We start from the raw sequence: 23,042 nt of genomic DNA on the forward strand, positions 1-23,042 counted from the left end.
TAAATAATCAGCATTAATCAGTATAATGCTGAAAAATAGTGAGAATGGAACCACAAATAAATGTAAAGTGGTAGGAATGGCCACTTAAAAAATATTTTTGGGAAATATGTTTATTTGCGTTCTTGCCAAGAGTTAAATAAAAAGAGTGTCCCCACTCTTATGTCTGTACAGTAAATGGAGCTACGGGCAGTAGGCAGTTAGCTTAGCTTAGCATAAAGACTGGAAACAGAGGGAAACAGTTAGCCTGGCCCTGTCCAGAGGTAAGAAAGATAACGAGCACCTCCTGAGCTTTGTAATAAACATATCTCGTTTTCCCAGTGTTATGAATGAATTTGTTACCTACCTAGCAGTTACCCGTTTCCAGTCTTTAGAATAAGCTAAGCCAACCGTCCCCTGGCTGTAGCTTCATATTCACCATACAGACATGATTGTGGCATCAGCAAGACAGCAAATAGGCATATTCCCCAAAACGTTAAACTATTCTTTTAATAATCAGCATAAATTAATACAGTTGTAGCAAAAAGTGAAACAGTAACAGTACCATTAAATCTGAAACGGTGGGAACAACCAGTATTTGGAACAGTTCTTTCATTTGGACTAAACTTAACAGGAAATACATTAAAAATACAGAAGTTTTGTTCTACGTTTTTTAAGATTGAGCGGTAAACAACATCAATCAAGCATCAGGTTCATCACACTGCTGACTGACTAACAGCACAGCCCAGTGCACCACATAACTTGGCAACCCTGGAGTTACTTTTATCTAGCAGAGTGTGTGGTGGTTAATCAAAGCCCATAATTTCCATAATTCATGGATGCCCATCTGTTTGCCACCTACTCCCATGCCCAGTGCAGAATAAACAAATTCAGGAGAGGGGCCAAAGGGCTATTTAATGACAGCATCAGCCATGGCTTGTGCAAATATCCACACATACACCCAGCAGAGAGCGCACACACACCACACACACACACCCACAGACACACACACACCCACACACACACACACACACACACACACGCAGCATAGTCTAATCAATCTTTCAACACAACTATAATTCATTCTAAACACAATTGTCTAATCCATCTAGGATATGATATTTGCATCATAATTCAAAAACTCAGATTAACTAATTAGGTCTCGTAAATGTAAGACTATTACTTACTCATCCCCATCACACTGTGCCTTTTAAAAGACTTTCAGATAACTCACAACTCGTAAAATCTCAGATCTCCGTCCAGACTGTTTCTCACAAAAGTCTTGTCACACTATGGGATTGTGCAGATTTCCTCCTGATAAAATCAAACTACTTTGATGTTATTGCAAGCCCTGGGACGACAGCATGATTGAATCAGCAGAGCTCATGATAGAGAAAGAAGCCGATTCAGTTTAGGGGAAAGTTGCTTTGTTATATGAATCACGGATAAAGTCTTACCTAAAAAAAATTTTAGTAGTAAAGCAGCTAATAAATAGCCAAATCTGACTCTTCCCAAGACATGTTTTGGTCAGGAGATGATAAGATGCTGTATTTTTCCATACTTAAGCTCACTTAGTACCTATTATTAATATTATATTAGTACTATTATTATTGGGTAACAAGACAGGAAAAATAGAGAAAGAGTAAAATAGAGTAAAATAAAGCAACCCCTTGTTCACCCCTTTCACACTTTGAGCACTGTGTAGTTTCCAGCTAGTATTTAATTGGTGCAAAAATATTTATACTGTAATTTTCGGGCTGCAATCTAAAGCGTTACTCAAAATTCTTATCCTATTTCCTCCACAAGCATCCATTTAAAAAAACACTCAGTATGCACTAGTTTAAAAAAAATAATGTTTTAAACTGAATAATACTGTAGTATTTTAAGGAGGCTTGGTCAATTACTTAGGATTTTTTTTTCCGTAATGAGATATACTGTATAATATATCCCCAAAAGTGCTGCCTGCTAAAAAAAAATTGGAAAACTATTTATTATAATTATGGCACCTTATAAACAATAGGATACAACCGGAGTTTTAAAAAAAAAAACAGGTTGGATGAACAGGTTGATAGCATTTAACGCTACAAATCTTCAAGTATGGTCTGGTGTGAGAGGGTCACAGATGTAATCAGAGCCCCTCTGACCCAGCTGTTAAGCTCCATTTAAAGTATTAAAGCTGGAGTACACGGGGGAGAGACCGAGGGACAAATGACTTTTCCCACAAAAACAACTGGTGTAATGCCCATGGTTCTCCAACTCTGTAAAGTATCAAAAGTGTCCCTTCAAACTTGAAAATAAATCTGAAATTGGGTCTTATTTGGAGAAACTTTTATTCCACCCAATCTTGGCAGTAGCCTGTCTGTCTTCCGACACAAAGCCGGCAGGCCAGAGAGCTGGGAGTGATTCTGACAGTTACTTGACTTCTTAAATACAGGTAAAGGGGCTGCTCTGGCTCCGCTTCTTGCAATTCAGAAACATATTAAAAATTAAGTTGTTTTTTATCCTTCATAGATGTAAAGAAGGTAATCCGTGTTTTAATCTCTTCTGGTTTAGAAAGGTTCATTCAGGATGCAACAGTGGTTTATTATTACCATGATTTGAAAGGAAAAAAGCCGCAAAGTTACTGCACGTCACTTGGTTTTTGATCACTGACCACTTGCTAAACCCCTTCCCCGAACAGCAACTGTCCAATCATATCTTAGAAAGTGTGAGTAGGCACAGCACCCATGTCAAGCTTTGGATTTCTTGACATTGAAGCAGTGTGTATCGGGCTGTAGAAGAGCAATACTTCATATGTAATTTGAATGATAGTTTCTTTCCTCACCCTTCCAAGCCCCAAAATTCAAGAGCAAATGTGTCAACAGTGGATTACAGTGTATTTGTCTGCTCTAAAGTTAGATGCAAAAGTTAGCAGGTCCAGCTAACTAGCTTACTACCACCTACCGCTAACCCAGTGTTACTTCCAATGCTAGCAAGAATTCATACGGAGAAAAAAAATCCCGTTCTCGGCTAGTGCACCCACTGTGTAGTATTTCCTCAGTGTGTGGGAGCTAGCTCTAACAGAGCGTATGCTAATGCTAGTGGGGCCTGTTCAGTTAGATTTGGTAAGCTTATACACCCACAACCCCAGCCAAACTTGTTGCCTGTGATAGCGTTATGTTTGCCAAACACACTGGTTAATCCTCACCCCAAAAACATTTTCACTGTAACATGAAAAGTGACACATACCGTTAAATATGAACAAGTATGTGAACAATACCAACCAAGTATATAAGCTAAACAGTCTTATCTTTCCCCTTATTCTAACATGGATCATCAACTGGTGAGGAGGCTAGCTGAAGTTTTTGTTTGGGTGCTTTAGCCTCACTCTTGTAGATCTCATGTATGTAGTAATCAAGTGCATAAAATCACTTTACAAGGTTATTAATCAAATCAGCTGGAAACACTAAAAGTTGGCCAGACAGTATTTTGAACCAACTCACAAAGCTAATATTAGCCTACTGAGCTAGATAGCTACCGCTGATAAACATTTTTTAGCTAACATTCAATTTGTAGGAGTTTTATATCAAAATCTAGTTTTAAGACCTCAATTATTTTAGTTTGACAAATTTAGTTGGGGGTGTGAGGTAGTAAAAGGCCCAACAACAGTTTTCTGCCCCAGGGCCAGGTTAGTCTTGCCATGTAATCCTGTATATTTAATATCTGAGCATTATGAAATGCAATCATAAAGAATTTTTTGTTTTTTAAATCACAGCATTCAGTCCTATATAGCAGTTTATTCATTTCTGCTCATTTTTTAATATATTTTATTCAGATATTTATATATTTTACATTATTCTTGAATTTGATTTTCACGTGTTTACATACATACTGGCTGAATGATAACGCAAAGATAAGAAAAAAATCAGGTAAATTCTGAAAGCTAAAAAATACAGTGGGTGAATTTGCAAGTAAACAATACAAAATTATAACAACATTTTTTAATATACAATAATTGTCTGAATGTTGAGTTAATGTAAGTTAGTGATGTCGGCCAAGCACAGTTCATCTAGCCAGCATGATGTTTATAGTGAAGCTTGTATGCATGTAAACAAACTGAGGGGCATTTCAAAGAACAGCATTATGCAGCAAACCCAATGGCTTTGACTAGCCCCAGTTTGTCTCTCTCATGTATACTCTCGCGTATCTCTCATGTGTCATAGTACATGGGAACTACAAAGTGGGACTAGCTGCAACATGAATCATGAACCAGCAGAGACACTGCACTTTTCAAATAAAGTTACATCTCCCTCAGTATTGAATCCTTACTTCAGGTACATTTGATGTGTTGTGTCTAGGAGCAAATGCTACACGTTAAACTTGTCGAATAGCTGCTCAACTCTCCATGGGAGTAAATGTACAATTCAACTTTTCAAATGCCGTGCGATGCCAAGAACAGCTTTTATCCCTAATTACTTTCTGCTCATTCTTGTCTGGGTAATACTGTCTTGAAATATACCTGAGCCATAGCGTTTCTAAAATAGCTTTCAAAACCACTTGATGGCTGTTTCCATAATGGCTCCATCATCTCATTTGTATATGCACTCGTATTGAAAAGCACCACTTATGGTACAACAGGAGCCAATAATTGGCAATGTGTCGAAGATTGGGGGGGGGATACAGCCAGCAATGTCAATAAACTTATTGTCATGTTTCAAAGCAACATAGATCTCTTTTATGTCAATAACTGTTATTTTTGCAAAAATTAAATGAAAAGGTAAGGAAATAATGTGGAGGTTTTGCAATTTTTCTGCTAGTATAATACTACTGAAGTGCCTGCCTGCTCTTAAACCAATCTCCCCTCAGTCTAAATGTCAACAAGGAAAAAAAAGGACAAATCGAACCAAAAACCAACTGAATCTCAGAAGAACTGTTACATCCTTGGTAGCCCCCAATAAGGATTCCAAATAAACCAGTCACACACTGTTGCATGCACACAGAGCTGCCTATTGAACGGCAGCAGTAAAATCTAACCTAGCACTCTGCATATTTCAGACTTCATTCTACTTTAAAATAGTCTCTAGACTGATGTGATATGTATACGTTATTTACAGTTTTTTTTGTCAGTAAGGCATGCCATTATTCAAAAGAGAGTTTGCAGAGTTGTGATGTGAATTCCTCCAGTAACTTTTGCACTGCAGAGCAAACAACGAAGATCGAAGAACGAAGAACAAAGATCCTTCACACTGGAGGGAGGAATTCACTTTGTTATGAATTTACAGAACAAATGTGAGCTTCTTCTTATGTGCTCAAATAAAGGTCAGTGAGATTCTGACCTTGTGAAATGATCAGAAATAATTTCAAAGCCTGTGGTCGTATATCACTTTGAAAACCTGTATGAGAAATTCAAGTTTGTGAATGGGTTGGAAAGATTGTAATTGTGTACAAATTATATCAACAGTCAGGTTGCAAACAGACAAGAGAACTGCCTTTGTGAACATCTGAGTGCAGATTCAAAGCAGAAAACTAGGTGTGAAACTCAAAGTTCCCATACTGTGTCTGGCACTGAAGTTACACATGCACACACACATCTAAGTTGCAAGTGTGTAATTTGAACCCCTACTTTTGTGTGCATGTCAGTATTGGTTTTTTTTTTTTTAACAACTGAAAATATTTTTATACACATTTACAATTTGCAGAGTTATTCACGAGTTATTGGAGTTGGTACACTTCATCGGCATAAGCTGCATACATATTTTAAAAAGTACATTCATCTAACTATTAATGTTTTGTTTTGTCACGCTAGCTTTGGTTCATACGGGACTTTTGTAGTTCATTAAAATGATAGAAATCAAATGGAAAAAATGAATATAGTCTGTTTTAGCTTAAGTGTTTATATATGTGTGTGTGTGTGTGTGTGTGTGTGTGTGTGTGTGTGTGTGTGTGTGTGTGTGTGTGTGTGTGTGTTTGTGGTTGTCCCTGCTTAATGAACACAGTGAAACTTGTCAAACAACACTTGGCCAATATTGTAAGTGGCACCTCAGGTAATACACCGAAAGCTAAAGTGCTGACGCTTTGTTATAAAACAATATGCACATATATGTCATATTTGACCCAATAAAAAAGGAACAAAGACAGATAACATCAACTGAGGGCAGGAATAACTTTCACACAGTTAACTTTCAGCTGGCTATATAATATATGTTTTGCCACCACCCAGTGGTGAAACTGAGTACAAAGTCATTGTTGGCAAATCTTCCAGGCTGGATTTTAACTGCTGGCTCCAAGGCCTCTGTCACTGCTCGTTACTCCATTCACATTTCAGAGTTTTTGGAGAAAGAAAAACAGAGGAGATTAATGGCTCTTGCAAAATCCAAACCCAAAATGAGCCAAACTGGAGCCAAACTGTGTCACCAAAAATGTCAAATAGTTGATGATACTACTTTGTCGCCCCATTTTTTCTGTTTTCACTTCTATTTCTTGTATATAAACGTTTTTGTTTAATGGATAAAGATTTCTCTACTGGAAATATGAGGCAAATTTCCTCTTCAAATCAATACAAAAGTTCGAATTCATGTTGAAAAAACAGAACTGAGCCATTGTTGAGTTATACTGACATCAGTCACTATGACAAGGGATCACCTGAATCGGTGCCAATAGTGAATTTATATGGCGCATAGTCTTCAGTAGCTACCTTGAGTATATTTTTTACATAAGACTTATTGACGTCTGGTTTTAAAACACCAGAGTAAGGCAATCAGATATGGCTATGGTTATAGCACAGGTGTGGTGTCGTTTGTGCATGCTCATGCATGAATTATTCTTTTGTCTACGTTTACATGTGTCCAAACTCTGCATCCTGAACTTCTCTCCAGTTCATGATTTACAACATAAAAATAAAGTTTATCCACGCTGTTTGCCCCAAGACTCCTTACTTCAAAAGAATACATCTGCTGGCTTATAGTTTTGTCAGAGAAATCTTCACTCATCCATTAGAGTACAGGCAAGACGTTTGTTTGTAGATGGATATTGCCATCAGTTTGAGTGTCAGTCCTGGTACAATGGAAGAGGAGTTGGTGCAAGAAAGATGCAAAACAGATCAAACGTGTCTTTCATGATACCCCACTGATCCTCGATGTAATGTTTTTTCCAACATCCTCCACAGTTTGTTTCAGTGTTTATTCCCTGGGAACTTTTCAGCAGTCCACAGGGTCACGTTTTGGGCCTCCCAGTTATAGATAACTGACCTATAACATCAGGCTGCCCTACGGCCAAATTGATGTCTCCCGGTTCAAACGTAGATGCCCTCGGGGTTGAGGCTGGAGGAGACGGTGCTTTGAAGAGTGCGGAGGTCGCAGGGTAAGAGACGCGAAGAGCCACGTCTCGCCAGAGAACCAGACTCCACGTCTGAAACAAGAAAGTTTAAAACCCCCCCAAAAAAAAAAAAATTATTTGCCAGCAATAAAGGAGGATGGACACCATTTATTCAAAGAATGGGACTTGTTATTCTTGTGATTTACGACTACGCTATTGATCTTTTCTCTAAATAGTTTCAGTAACTATTCACTATTACTTTACAGATGTGCTATATTAATAAAAGTGATAGAGAAGATGCCATGTGTGTTTTTTAGTGCAAACATATCAAACTAAACTTGGTGGGACTGCAGAAAGTTTACTACATGACAAAACCATTCTGGGGGATTTTTCTTTGGAGTATAAAAATAGAGGATTTTCTTTTTGACATGCTCTGAAACTCTTACAGCTTTTCAAGGCTGCTGGTGATTTGTTCCATGTAATAGGGTTACAGACTTAAGCTGTTATGGCACAACAGTCTTGCCTTAACAGCCGTAAGGTCTACAGTCGATCCTGTGATTCTCAGGATGACCACAAGGTGGCACTGTGCCCATACACATGTAAAAACAGTATGTAGAGTACTTCAGTCAGAATGAGGTTGGCTATGAAATTGAACATATTAACACGGTGATGGTAATGTGGCAGGTCATGAAATCTCTGCTGGTGTCTACATGGATTTATATGCGTGTGTGGTGTGTGTGTGTGTGTGTGTGTGTGTATACGTGCCGCTGTCGTTCTCTCCTGTAGGTTGAGCAGGCAGCACAGTGACCTTGGTACCAGTCTGCTGAATGAACTGCTGCAGGTTGACCTGTCGTAGCTCTTTTGTCAGCTGCTCCAGCTCCTGCTCCTTTTCCTGTGCCAGAGGGAAAAAAAACACACCATGACAACTAAATGATGATGGGTATTAATTGTAGATGCTGCTTTAAATGGTAGTTTTCTCATAGCCACTGGTGCTGGAACATACATGATTTCAATTGCCACAACCCATTTCGCATCTTCTTCTATATTCACTCAACTCTACCTGAGGTGGATTTTATATGTGAAAATCAAGAAGGGATGATACTCTGCTCTGGATCTCTCCAGAAGTTATAACCCAGTTGAGACAGATAAAGAGAAGAGTTAGCTCCCAGATGGTTACGCAACTGCAGGCAAGAGATTGTGTACTTATTCAGGCCCTTCTCTAATCAGGCGAAGAATGCTGTAATACCCTCCCTCCCTTTCCCTTCTCATTACCTCAAGGTTCCCACACCCTATTGGACTGCGCCTATACGTAGAGCACTTCAACTCATACTAGGACGCATGTAGCCAAGGATCCACTGCACATCCCTGCAAGCTTGAGATTAAACTACGCTTCACTGGCTACAACTTAATGAGCTTAGATCTCTACGGTTCCACCTGGTTGCCGGGGACAGAATTTTCACACACATTTCAGCGCCAAACTTATCATACTTTTAAAGCATTTTCTGAAATCAAATGTCCTCAGCATCCTCCAAAATGTATTGGGAACACCACAATTTTTAGCCAACTGCCAAAGGTGCTTTTATATTCCTGAACAACCTTGAGTTTATGGTAATAAAAAAAACAAAATAAAAATACTACACAGTAGAATCGGATCTGACCTGTAATCTCTTGCCTGACTGGCCAAGTGAGCGTTCCAACGCCCTGCAGCTGCTCTCCAGCCGTGCTGTTTGTTGGCCCTGAATTTCCAGCTCTGCCCTCACTTTCTCCAGCTGGGCTTGCACCTGAAATCCAGGGTGGAAGAAGTGAAGAATGAAAGCCAGTGCTCATCACAACGTTTCACAGGTGATGGGCAAAAGTCACTCATCCTCACTGTAAAACATGTAGGACTCTTTTATTCTTCAGTGTTTCCTTAATGATAAGTGATAGGATAAATGATGCAATGAGTTGTATTCCTCTTAATATTTAAACATTAACAAATTTTGAAATCTAAAAAAAAAAATTTGTAGCTATACATACAGGGAATCTCCTATTATTCTTTATTAAAGATGACAATTGTTCCAGTTAATTATTTTGTTTGTAATCAAATGAGCATATTACATTTCACCACCACATGAACCACTAATGGGATCAAGATTTTTTAAGGTGACACTTTTTGTAAGACGAACACAAAAGCTGTAGCTGAATGAGATCTCAGCAGTTCAACAAATGACATTCCTCTCTGTGCATCGTTGTGAGTGTTTCAGGAACCAAACTTTCGAAATACCAAAGAAACCAAGATTCTACCTCCTCCTCATTGACCCTCTGGTGAAGCTCAGCCTCCTGCTGCAGCTGCTCCTGCTCCAGGCCTGTCTCCGTGCTCTACACACCATGACAGAAAATAAATAATATGGCTTGTTTTTGTTTTACCAGCATTTACGGGTGAGAATCCAAATTGAGATTAGAAAGAAAAATATTGAAAGTTTCCATGCTGTTCATAAATCCAGTAGAATCCGGTCGCTTCTTTTTGATGCCAAGCTCACCCGTATGCGTGCTAAGTACTCTGAAAGCTTGGCCTCACAGTCACGTATATGGCCCTGCAGTTCGGCTAGCTGTTGCCGGAGTTGCTGCTCGCTCTCCTGCTCAATCTGCAGCTCGTTCTGCCAGAATTCCTCCTCCTCCATCTCAGCATCGTTCCTCCTCACCTGCTGCTCTAAAAGCAGCAGCTCCTCCTCTAGATTTTCTCCCTGGTGATGGAAAAAAGATTCAATTTGGAAACTTTCTTGCCCCAAAGAGTAAATATAAACATACTAATTTTTATAAAGCCGTAGCCAACTAAAAATGTTTGAGAAATATTTTTTTTGGCTCTAAAAACGAATAAATTTGAAGACATGAGGGTTTAGGGTCTACTTTTTCTGTAAGTAACAGCACTGGTAGCTGTGGTTTTTCCTCACTTCATTGGCCTCGCCGGCAGCGTCCTCCCATTCTCCCAGCTCGGCCTCACAGCCCAGCAGACGGCTCTCCAGGGCCTGGAGTTTGTCTCTCTGCAGCTGCACCAGCCGGCTCAGCTCTCTGGCTGGACTCCCAGGCACAAATGCTACTCCACCACCTTCCACTCTGCTCAGGTTCAGACTCACACTGCGCTGCTGGGGCTGTTTAGCTGGATGGATGCATGGATGGATGGATAGGATATGAAAGGTTGTTGACAAGTAGAAAAATAGAGGTAGGAAGGGAAGGAAAGAAACTGTCAATGACACCAGTAAGTGTGAATATACCGGACAGAAAATAAACACACCAACTAAACACTCTACCTTCAGCCTCTCTGCTTTTCCCAAATATGTCCCGCAGACCCTTCGCTCCTCCAGTGAAGGTCAGAGACTTGCGTTTGGGTTCTCTTCGTTTGAGTGAGCGGTCTGTCCCTGACGGGCGGAGTTTGGCCAGAGGTGGGAGGCTCTGCCGGTAGAAGCCACGCTCTGGGACGCGACCCTGCCCATCAGAGGTGGGCCGCTCACTAACAGACGGTCCGGTTCGTTGGAGGATGAGCTGCACGTCGCTGGCATACTGACCCCACTTGTTGAGGGACACCACGGGGTTTTCATGCGGAGCCAGGTGACGTTCTGTCTCCCGCCATTTCTCGATCAAAGTGTATCTGCCGGTGCGTCCTGGGGCAAAATTTTATAAATATTTCTGAATATTTAATATTTAATATTACCAAGATAAACAAAAACAAAGTATTCAGCTGTTCCTTTACGACCAAAGCACATGATATTCTCCAGATCTATTTAGAGTCCTGACACTTTCCTGTTAACTGTCATCTGGCTGGCCAACTCATTGAGTCTATTTAAAAGTGCACTTTAAAGGATGCTAACCCCTGTTTTGTCTTTTGATCTTGTACCATCACAGTTTGAGTCCTGAAGAAGGCTTTTAAGACTGTTGAAGCTACTATCTAACAACACACAGGTTGCCTCTTTCCACTTTCTCCCGCTGGCTTACACATGGCAAAGGTTTATACTCCTCAAGACACACAATCCTGAAACTGGATTTCAAAACCTGTCTACAAACTACAGTTTAAGTTTTAATTTAAGGTTCAGCAGAAAAGTATTAAACTCTAAATTAATCACTTATGAATTAAAATTAGAGATCCACTGATCCGATACACCAGTACTAATCTTATGAAGTGGATTGGGTAACAGCAATGACTGTTCCACATTAAATACAGTTTCAAAGTCATAAAATTAAGTGTTTCTGCTATCAGTTAAATTCATTTAGTCATGGCTGCCATTGAATCAGTTTAATGTCACAATCCCTGGCCTCATGCCACTTTACATAAAATAATATTCCAATGAGTTTGATTCAGTGAAGTAAACAGATGTTAAATTTGGGAGAGAGAGCACTGGTATTGATTGGGACTCAGTATTAGCAGATATTTGGAGTTAAGGTATTGGGATCGATATCGGGAAAGATAGAGTCGAACTCGGTTAAAATATTTAGTTTCCAATGTCTTCACAGCACTAAAACTGAACTCATCAGGCAGACTATTTGGTTTAAATTTTGCTTAACTATGGCTTTGGTTTTTAATGAATTGCCTAGAATAAGGGGTTTCATCAGGGATGATGCCTTAGACTGATTCAGCTCATCCATGTCCAATAAAACATTATGTTGTAGTTGGTGATCCCTTCTCCTTGGAGGTCCCTCTGACCTGTGGTGTTCCCCAAGAATCTATTCTCGGCCCCCTTGAACACATTAGTTTCAAACACAACATTCACTTTCCTTGTTATGCAGACGACATCAGATTTATGGCTGTTAAAACATTATTTATTGACTATGGAAACCTGTCTATAAATGCAAAGCATACAGCCAAAAATCTCATTTGGCAAACAACGGACAAGGTCCTTCAGTTATGTTTTTTCACATTGGGTAGCATTTCAAAAAAGTAGTTGTAATTATATTGGCACTAGTAGAAATTATTCACATTAAGAGTGGATGTGCCCATGGCAAATTTCCTACTACAAATGAATGCAGCCATGGACCGTCTGATTAAAATGGTCAAAATAAAGTTCAAGGTGTGTTACAATGAAGGGAAGATTGGACAAAACCAGTTTCACTGAATTATTTTACAACTCTCCCATACTTGTGCACCATTGGCAGATTCAAAGAACTTTATCAGTGTGTTTAGTGAAAGAATTTTACGGTGGGAAAATTCAACTAAAACAGTAACTGTCCTGGGAAAAGGACTGGGTTCAGTGGTTCATGGCTGTGTGTGTGTGTGTGTGTGTGTGTGTGTGTGTGTGTGTGTGTGTGTGTGTGTATATACGCCTGCATTCTTGTCTGTACACGTATAGATAAGAGCTAAACACTGCCCATTGCACCCTCACCCTCATCCTGCACAGTAAGGGTCCTTGTAAAAGAGGCACATTCATCAGTACAGCCATTCACATAAAAGTGCCCTGGCCTGGACAAAAGGCACAGGGAACACAAAGGACAGTGAACACCATAACTTCTGCTACACTGTCACTGTGAAAGACACACATGTTTTAGCTCTAAAAAAAAAAAAAATCTATCAGTAGGGTTAGAAAGAAATCAACTGATATATCTGTCTGTTTTTAAAAACAGAATACGTCTCTCAATGTGAAGACATTATATTCTTATGGTCTTGGATTCACAAAGCTTTATGTACAATGCAATCCATCTGATGACTAACAGAAGCAGGGTGTCAACTTATTTTTCTGCAATTGAACAGAACATGTCAATAAAGCAAAGTCTGCAGGATGACTCATCTTGTTTTGTGCAGCCCATTTATGGTGAATCTTTCTATGTGCCCTCAAGTCGCTTTTCATTTTCTGGCAATTTATCATCTCCAGTATGTCTGACAATCCTCCTGGCCAATATTGGACAGAGCCCTCATCACAGAATATCCCCCTAGGGATTTATGTAGGGCAAAATATAATTTACATCACTTTAAGTTTTTCAGCATGAAAGCCAGATGGAGTGGATTTAATTTCATTGTGTGAAATCTACTCTTCTGATGTGGTGGTCTTTGTCATGTTATTGGTTTGCCTTTTGGATTCTCCAAGACTTTTATGTGTATTTATATTAAGCTGTGAATTCCCCATCAAGTAACCAATACAATTACAGCTCACATTCTTTTGCTATTAGATCTCTTTCAAGAATCGGCCACCTGTGAACAGGGGAAATAAGCATACTTTTTCTCATACGGTAGTAAGTAGTTTTGAGCTTACCAATGGCTTGTGCCAAAGCAATAACCACTTCCTGGCATGTGGTGAACTCTGTGACCCCGCACACAATGCGCTGCACTCCGTCCACCCACACTTTCAGCTCCATGGCCTTCATCCAGAGGCCCTCATTCCTCCACACCGCAAGGGGGTGCTAATAATGATTTATTTTCCATCCTAAAAAGGTAAAACAAACACACGGTTCAATGCTTGCAAAAACAAAAACCTCGAAGCTGCATTAATCAATATTTTTATACTAACGATGGATCAAATAACTAAGTATAATGTGTAAGGAGTCGCTCATAATGACAAAGCAAAACAGAATTATCATCCAAATCCACAGTTAGTCTCAACTCCGAGTGTTTTAATGTCTTTCAGGTCATTGTGTTGGTTGTATGACCCGCAATGGTACAGTTTTGCTTTATTCCCACCACTGTCATCAACCTTGTTTCCAGCCACAGCAGTCAGCTGTTTTCAGTTAAAAAGCTCTATCACTGTATGCTACCTGTCCAGCAGTAAATAGCAGAGGGATAAAGTTAGCAACTAGCTGCTGGACATAGTGGAGCATTTAGCAGCTAAAGAGTTAAACATTTCCCTCTGTAGTTAGTGGAGACGCTAACCAGAGATAAATTGATAGTGAATGTTGGACAACAAAAACTAAGTTTATGTTTTCATTACAATTTTCTTGGAATCACCAATTTGGACTCCAGAGTTTTGTAAAAAGATAACACAATGTGATCACATTGTCAAAACACAATTCCACCCAAACTTGATACATGATAGTGATGAATTATCCCCAGCTGTACATTTCCTCAACCTCCTGTTTCAATTAGTTATTTTTCTAAATTTCCCAGTATTACTTCATAACCATTACAGAGCAAGAATTAAATAAATATCAACAAAACACATCACATGGTTGTGCAGAGTGGCACCAGCATCCTGTAAACCAACAACTCACAAAAAATTACAACACTTGTTCTTTTGAGAACCGCTTCATGTAGTGCTGCTGATAAATTGCTGCGACAACACACTTGGCCTCATTCAATATATTTTTTCATTTGCTGGTGTCAGTGCAGGAAAGTTTACAGCAGTTTCATGCACGCAGAACGAGAGCCCTTTCAAACTGCTGACACAAGCGCCTCAGCAGCGAAGCAGTCATTACGAACCTGGCAAGGCCACGACAGCGGGCCAGAGCAACAGAGCAGTGAAGGAGCAGGTGCCTAATGCTCAGACTTTTGCAACCCTACTGGGCAGCAACCCTTCTTTTTCCTGACTGGGCCATCAGCTCTGCTCCGGTCCTTGACTTTCATATCGCTTGAGGCCTGCCTTAACAATTTAGACGCCTTCTATGTTCATCACAGCTGGAATGGGACTCATCTCTCCTGCAATTTAACTACGGGTCCCCCTCGAGGCCTTTTCCTACTGAGACTGTATTACATTGCACCTACATTGCACTCCTCTGTACTGAAGGCATCTGGTAAGGGCAAGGCCTGCATTTGGTGTGGAGCAGATGCCTGTTACAGCCCACTAAATGAGACTATTACTATGTACAGCTCAGTGGGACACATAATGGGGGGGGGCAGTGAAAAGAAAGAAAGAAAAAAAAAATCACAGTAGAGGGACAGATGGATAAACAAAGTAAACAAGTTGAATGAAAAGAAGAGTAGGAGGTTGGGGTGGTCTGAAGAAAGACTGCAAAAAGACTTGAGAATGATGAATGAGACATAACAGGACCCATAACTTTGGCAACGTTACAACAGTACAAATATTTAGCCACAAACAAACAGCATAAGAAGGTTCTCCTCCAAAGATACAGTGTAAAAGTATTGCTTAAAGTTTACAGGTGGAGTATACGTTACTTTAGCTTTCTGATCAAACTGTAAAATATCCATTTAGAATCTGACATTAAAAAGATTCCCTCGTCAGCAAGGTAGTAAACACGTGTCAAGGGATTACTGACTGTATCCATGTCTAATCTGAATGTAGTTTGCTAGGAAAAACTTGACTTGAGGAGCCAGTTTACTTGTTAACGAAAAGGTCTGTGACATGGTTTTATAACACAAAGTATCCTAACAGATGATGTGATGACGCCTCCCAATTTCACAGCTGTGGTCGAAATGTTGTAATACAATGTTTATTCAATGACGAGCAATATCCAAAACACTGAGGTTTTATCCAGGAGGAAGAGCCAACTGACACAAGCTTGTAAACCTGATCTTAACCTCTCACACACTTACTATATACGCACACAAACTTGCTGCACATCTATGTGAGAAGTCGTACTGAAGTCATTCACTCTTCTGTGATACAGTTATCATAATCCTATCCTCGAAACAGAGCAAAATTCATTTTTACTTCATTGAAGTCCAAATAAGTCAACAATTCACTTGCTGAAGAACGATCCTACCAGCATATGTTGATGAATTAAGTTGACAGGCTTAGGCTTAACCTATGACAAACTGTGTTTCAGCCATTTCAGAACTGAAATGGCATTGGGCATAGTATAAATTTGCTTTTATAAAAATGGTAAAAATCAGAAATGTTTACAAGAGACATGAGTCTGGCAGGGCAAGGTGCCACCTAAGACTTCTTGGAGTGTCTTTTCCGAACTACAAGTCACCTTTTCCACTGAGGTAATAGTTATATTGGATTGAAATGATGATTCAAGACACCCTTTAGCTGTAAGTGCAGATATGTGGAAAGAACACGTATAGAAAGAGAAGACATTGGATCAAGAATAACCACACCAACAACTATTCTTGTGTTGGGTTTTTTTTTGTTGAAACTAGTTATTTTCTTTCCTTGACTCACTCACTCCCACTGGCCCCTTGGCACAAATATCACAACGTACTGTAAGGTGTTTGCTTTCATCAGCGGCAGCATACAGTACTGTGCCATAGGGGCAGGCAGCTTTGCAATAGAAGATGTTCAGAGGTTCTGTAGTGGAACTGAGCAGATCAATAGGGTCATAAGCTGTGATCCTTTTCATAACCAAAGAGATGTTCTCCATGGGTTCTCCAATGAGATCCAAAATCTCATACTTATAAGCTACAGTGAAAAGGATATGGAAGCTGTGGATGTGGAACCTTAACATCAGACTATAACACCACAGAGTATAACACCACACTGGCTTCAGACTAATCACTGTCGAACTAATCAAATTCCTTGCTCAGCAGCTCAAAGAGCATGGCCACTGAAGTCTGTTTCCTTGTGGAAACGATCTTCGATTTTCTTTACCTTGCTAATAACTTCCAACACTTGAATCACTAGGGTACCTGCCAAGACTGAGCCACCATTGCCGCTTTTTCTCCCCCCCTATTGCTTGTTATTGTTCTGCAGTTTCATCATACTATTTACACTTGCTCTCTGGTTATGTCTTTGATCTAAATTACAGTTAATTTGAAGCCCCGACTACCAAAGTATGAATTAATAAATCATGCAGGCTATATGGCGAGTATACCCAAATTAGTATGCTGCGACATGTGTGTTTCTATTTTGGTTCGGCTTTACTTTAAATGTGTACTTCCATATTTAGTATCAGGCCCCTCTCACTGAGGTATACATTTACAAGGTGAGTAACCTCAGAACCTGTGGGAAAGGTGCTGTAGCTGTTTTAATTTCCTTTTCCATTAGTCACAGTTTAATAAACAGACGGACTCAATGCTCCGCATTCCTACTTCACGCAGTAATCTATTCATAGAGAATCCAGGTCAGTAGAGCTAGCCTCTTAATGCAGAGGAGGCACTTGTCCTTCAGCAGAAGGAAAGACCAAGTCACTACAGGTAGATTCAGGTGGAACTATCTTTAGTTTTTGTTTAGCCTTAAAAGTGAATTCTGATCAATATGAGGCTATATATTTTTGAGGTCGAAGTCTGTGGTTTTGAGTGATAGGTTTCGACAACTGTGGATGGATTGCCAAGAAATTTTGTACAGGAGAGTCACGTCCCCCCTCAGGATGATTTGTAATAACTTGGGTGATCCCTTAACCTTTAAGTGCCATATGTTTGTCCAAAACTTTGGTTTATGACACAATTCCAGCAAAACTAATGACAGTCCATCCAATGTCAAAGCAACTGTTAGCATGCTAACAGGCTACATGGTGGTTAAAGATGGTGAACATGGTAAACAGAGAGCTGAAGTCAAGACGTCACCATGCAAATCTCTCATTCAGCATTTCTTTCATCGGCCTTCATGAAAAAAAAAAATGAAAAAACAAGCATGGTAGCCCTACTTTCTAAAGCCATTTTTCAAATTTTCTGGTTGTAAAAAAACCTCAGCTGAGCTAGCCGCCACTCTGTGACTCACTCATGAACTCGCCTCTTCTCTCCAGCCTTGACGCTTAGCCCGTGAATATCTAAAGCATTTGGGGAAATGGTGTTCATTAAAAGCCACTATAATAATAAATATTGAATAAACAATGTTAGTAGATCAGTTTTGAATAAACTATCGTCCTTATTTAGGCATATGAAGTGAGCCACACAACCATACTGTTAAGACAGGCTCTGTCCCAAGGCTTTTTAGTCATTAGCAATTTTACAAATGTCATTAGGATTTTGAATGACGTTTCCTTTCCTCTGGTACAAAACCCAGGATTTCTGATTTTGCTTCAGCTCCCTGTACCCGCTAAACATCAGCAAGTTCTATTTCATACAGGCTTTGCCCTTTAAAGCTATCGCTAGTGGGTTTATCGCTTGCGCGCACAAGCAGCGCTGAAAAAATTTTAATCTATACCCCCTGCGGATGTGGGCAGGGGCTCTCGATCTGAAGGAGATCGAGAAATGTTAAAATTCTATCATATTTACAATGACAAGTTGGCATATTACAATAGAAAGATCTACAAAGACACAATGTCTTCGGTAGAGGGGTATTCATTTTGGTTGTGGGGATATGAGAAAAATGTTTGAAAAGATGGAGTGTCTCCACTGTGGAGAGAAAAGGTTGCTGCTATAATTATGAATCCTTGCTATCGGACAACTTTTTCCGCAGCGATTTAGCTTTCAGACATGAAGAATACTGTGTCGTCTGGGCTGTGAACTGTTGAGCTAAACTTAGTTGTGACTTCAGTCTGCCCCCCCCCCCAAGGTTCATTCTCAGGATGCCACAGAAAGGCAGAGCTAGGGAGGGGACACAGTCTGGCAAGTTGGTGTTTCTTATTTGAGTTTCCTCAAACATGGATAGTAGTTCATGAGACAGAATCAGCATGAAAATGCCACTGAAAGCTCCTTTAATATCCCTGAGATGAGCATCAAAACTTGCAAAACTATTAAGATTGAAAATGTAAAGAAAAGCTTCTAATGACACACCAACTACAAGCCTGGGTTTAAATGCAAAATCCCACCAAAGAGTTCATTTCCTGCCTTGTTCAGCTCAATGCTCTCAGTCCATTGCTAAATCAAACTTTAACAAACTCATTGATTAGGTTTGAACCCCTGACCCTTGCTCATTCCACTGGCAGCCTGCCAACAAACAGAACATTATTTCCATTAAAATGTTCAACAAAAAAAAACTCCAATTAAAGCTGCAAATTTGTTGCTAAATGTCTGATCGATACAAGCAGTATATTACTGCATATTTGTTTTATATTTTATATATTTAAATTTATATTTTATACATCGTTTATATATATATATATATATATATATATATATATATATATATATATATATATATATATATATATATATATATATATATATCTATACATACCAAATTCTAAAAAAATAGAATTACTTGTGAAAACATGTTATTGAGTAGGTGGAACAACTTTGAAGAGGCAGCAGAAGAAGAGAAAGTTCATCAAGATGATGATGTAATCACAGGCCAATTTTTAATGTAACAAGGAGGCAGTGGCAGCAGGAGGGGGTCCACTCAAACAAGTGGTGCACAAACAAAAGAGCATGCTGTAGTGTGTGCGTGTGTGTGTGTGTGTGTGTGTGTTTTCGTGTGTGTGAGCCCACATGGCTAGCGGCATGACTGGATGCAAACAATCCCTCACCATGGCAACACAGCTCTGGCTTTGTCCGAAGCCTTACACAGATGACTGGATTGATTGGAGGGCACGGTCTGGGAAAGTAAACCAAACAATCACCAACAATTAAGAAGCAACCCGTGCTTTCCTGTCACTTCCTCTTTGTCTCCTATGAATGTGGGCTCCGAGAAAACACGGAGGTGTGCACTGCAGCGGGGTTTCCCAAACTCAGGATTAAGTGGGGTGTTGCCAAAACGTCTCAGAGCTGATCTGCTGGTGGAGATTAACACCAGTTTCAACTGGAGCAGTACGGTTTTCATTGACCTCCTAAAGGGGAAATTAATCTCTCACTCCAGCTAACTAAATATATTTCACATAAAAAAAATAAACTATATAACTCTATACAGCCTATAGTCATCTGCATACATCATCATCATCATCTGCATGTTACTAAATCAGTAGGACTCATCCACTGGGGACCGAAATGGCTCCATTAAATTTCATGGCAATCGTTGTTGAGACATTTCAGTCTGACATTGGCACTCCTAGAGCCATGCCGCTAGCAAGGCTAAAAATACCCACAGGAAATCCTAATGTCAGCAGGTATTTCTAATATAAAAAGAAAATTAAATTAGATTTGACCCTTGTCCTCAGACAAGATGTCACTCCTCTTGATGGAGTGTCCTGGAGACTCAGGGGCCCTTGCCAATACAGTAATAAACTCGTGACTTTGATTTTGAGCTGGCACACAGGCTTTATATTATACACTGGTATCCCTCTCTCACTACTAGATTACACGAGGAAATACAGCTCCTCCAACTATTGTTAATGCATACTACAATCTGATCTATATCAAAAATGAAACCTTAACATTTCAGCCTCCTGCGTTCGTTTCAGTTTCCTAGTCAGTTGTGTGCTGCCGAATGGAGAGGCCTTTTAGAGATTACTTCCAAATCAATTTTGTCAGCTGAGGAGAGTGAGGTGGCTGCAGGTTCAACAAAAGCTGGAATAAGCTGAGTGTAAAGATTCGGGCAATAATCACAGTCAAGCTTTCCAGGTACAGTCAAATCGTCTATTCTCGGAGAAACAATGTAAGATTTCCCTGTGAACAAACAAACGGCACGGCGGATTTTTTCATGCATGCTGCAAATGCCATTTGGTGTACATTTTAATCCAAATTACTGGAGACACCTTAAATGGCAGTGGGCAGGTATTTGTCCCCATTCCCTCGACCAAATGTGGAAACAGGTTGTGTTAAACCGCTGCAGACATTTGGAAAACAGTGTATAATCCAGCTCAGCATTACATTTATTATACTTCAACTGGTGCTGGGAATAATAACCATATATTGAAGTTAGGTCACCAAACTGCCACCTTGCAGTCTCAAAAGTTAAAACTAATCAGCTTGGTGGAGAAAATAAGCCTTTAACCCTGTAAGACTCGGAGCTTAGCTGACCACGAGGTGGTGGGAGCGCGAGTCTTGGACTTGGACTTCTTCTTAACACAGATCTTTATGCAAATATTGACTTCATGGAATCACGTACATGAATTAATAAAAGTAGAATCAATGGATTGTGAATTCATTAAATTAGATCATGAGATAGCCGTCAGAGGGCTTAGTAAATGTAGCCTGGATCTCTAGAGTTTGGCAAATGGACGGCATGTTTAGAGAAGTCACTGTACTTGCAGACATTTGGGCTGATTCAAGATTAAAATACTGCAGCATTTACTCCAGAGCTGCAGTGATTCGTCAGATTAATCGATTAGATTGACAGAAAGTAAAATCAGCAACTATTTCGATAAAATCATTTAAGCTGTTTTTCATTCTTCTGATGGTTTGAGCTTCTCAGAAGTGAGAATTTGCCGCTTTTCCCTTGTTTTTTTAACATAACTGTAAATGGAATATTTTGGGGTTGTGGACTGTTGCTCGGACAAAACGAGACGACAACTGATGACACCACCTCGGACCTTGATAACGGTGGATCAGTCAATCGTGAAAATAATCGTTGGGACACAGTTTCACTGAACAACAACATGTCAAAACAGAATCAGTCGCATCGTCAAGGGTCGGTCTTGAAACGGTTGTAAGAGACGAACCAGACAGATTTACAGCATTGGACAGGGTCGGGATTCTAAGCTGATTCCTTCTTGTGTAAGATAAGTTCATGTACCATACATGAACAAAGTGATTAAAGAAAAAGGGATTTACAAAAGAAAGGAAAGAAAGAATTACTGGGGGTCAGAACAAAAGAGAAATATTTGGGCAAACGTGGTTTGGGTAACAAGAGTTTAGTAGATGAAGGGGAGCAGAAATTGCTGTGCGTGTCCTTCTATCCCGTGCACGAGTAGAGAAATGTGCCGGTTTTTGTCCACTACGTGTACCCTTAGTACAAAAGCACACCGTGCCCGTGAAAGAGCGCTGCCCTTGCTTCCATCGCACGTGTGCTTCAAGGGGCTTCCAACTCTCTGCCCGCGGCTCTTTGACTCAGTTGGACGAACTCCGATTAAAGCCCCTGCTGGGCGAGATTGGGAGACCCATCGCTGCGGGGCTCAGCCGATCCACTCGCCCACTGACCGCGCACGCTCGCTTCCCGCTGGCCCGTGGATCAGGTGTGTCACCGTGTGGAAGATCCGTCCGGTGTCACACCATCCTGAAGGGGGGGGAAAAAAACCTGACCCCGAAGAATAAAGTTACGCAAGCACAGTCCGCGTCGGTTCGTTTCCTCCTGTCCGGCGGAGGAAACAGGAGGAAATTCGCCGTGAATTGATGGAATCGAGGTCATTTTTAATAGCCCGCAACCTTGCCTGCATGGCAGCAGCTTTGAAATGTTGGCTCGGCTGCTCGCATGCAAGCCACGGCAGAAAGACCGGCTGCATTCCGCCCCGTGTAAAACCCGACAACATACCTCTTTCCAACCCGCGGATCACTGTGTGTCAGAGCATGTCAAACTCCCCTGGTGTGCTGTGGCCTCAGTGTCTCTCCCTCTCTCTCTCTCTCTCTCTCTCCCCTCTCTTTCTCTCTGTCTGGGATCAAATCCGACACTTTCCGCTGCATGTTATGCGGGCCACTTACGGGAGATCCTGGTTATTCCTGGTCGATCCGCGCGCGCCTCGGAGTCAGCGGTGTGCGCACGTCCCCCGCCTCTACCGAACCCCGTGTGGATGTAAACACGCGTCCCCGTCCAGCGACCGGACATCCGACGCGCGGGAGGGGGGGGGGCTTCCAGCATCTACTGCTCTGCCTGTTGACCTGCTCGCTCTGCTCATCAGTGAGGGGGGAGATCACAGGGCTTGTTGTACATTGCATCGGAACAGAACTGGGACACCGCAAGGCATGATGGACCGGTTAAAGCTGCAATGCACTGGCGACGCGAACGGACCCCGGGATCCACTCATCTCACTCTGATGCGGTCACATTGAAAGTGTGTGTGTGTGGGGGGGGGGTTGATCTCAGAGCAGGGGCGTTTGACACGCGTGTCCAGAGGAAAGTGGTTTTCCAGGTTCAACTGGAAAGAAAATTCTAAAAATCGTTACTTAAAAGTGTGTTTCAGTGAAAGTGGTTACACATCTGCAGCGTATTTGTACAATTGTCAGTG

General features: G+C 40.7%; 1 protein-coding gene across 3 annotated transcripts; it reads right to left on the bottom strand.

Moving 5' to 3' along the window:
* Positions 1–1,983: 1,983 nt before the first annotated feature.
* Positions 1,984–22,678, bottom strand: rassf8b (Ras association domain family member 8b). Of its 3 annotated transcripts, none has more exons than XM_040148631.1 (9): positions 22,520–22,678; positions 13,485–13,655; positions 10,557–10,907; positions 10,200–10,405; positions 9,789–9,992; positions 9,553–9,627; positions 8,928–9,050; positions 8,035–8,161; positions 1,984–7,362 (listed from the first exon to the last, which is right to left on the bottom strand). In XM_040148631.1, the coding sequence occupies exons 2-9, from the start codon at positions 13,594–13,596 to the stop codon at positions 7,247–7,249; spliced, it is 1,314 nt and encodes a 437-aa protein (XP_040004565.1). In that variant the 5' UTR covers positions 13,597–13,655; positions 22,520–22,678; the 3' UTR covers positions 1,984–7,246. The 3 variants fall into 3 exon arrangements, with proteins under 3 accessions (XP_040004565.1, XP_040004573.1, XP_040004581.1); XM_040148639.1 differs by lacking the exon at positions 22,520–22,678 and adding an exon at positions 22,353–22,435; XM_040148647.1 differs by lacking the exon at positions 22,520–22,678 and adding an exon at positions 19,474–19,500.
* Positions 22,679–23,042: the final 364 nt, after the last annotated feature.

The sequence above is a fragment of the Xiphias gladius genome, chromosome 2 (genome assembly GCF_016859285.1).
Source record: "Xiphias gladius isolate SHS-SW01 ecotype Sanya breed wild chromosome 2, ASM1685928v1, whole genome shotgun sequence".
NCBI lineage: Eukaryota > Metazoa > Chordata > Actinopteri > Istiophoriformes > Xiphiidae > Xiphias > Xiphias gladius.

Bases quoted from the DNA above. Each gene is read 5' to 3' on its own strand.
- rassf8b (XM_040148631.1), bottom strand. From the start codon at position 13,596: ATGAAGGCCATGGAGCTGAAAGTGTGGGTGGACGGAGTGCAGCGCATT. The intron at 8,162-8,927 runs GTCAGATCCGAT...CCTCTGGCACAG, and splicing joins AGTCAGGCAAGAGATTACAG to GAAAAGGAGCAGGAGCTGGA. The intron at 7,363-8,034 runs GCACGTATACAC...TTCTTGTTTCAG, and splicing joins TACAGGAGAGAACGACAGCG to ACGTGGAGTCTGGTTCTCTG.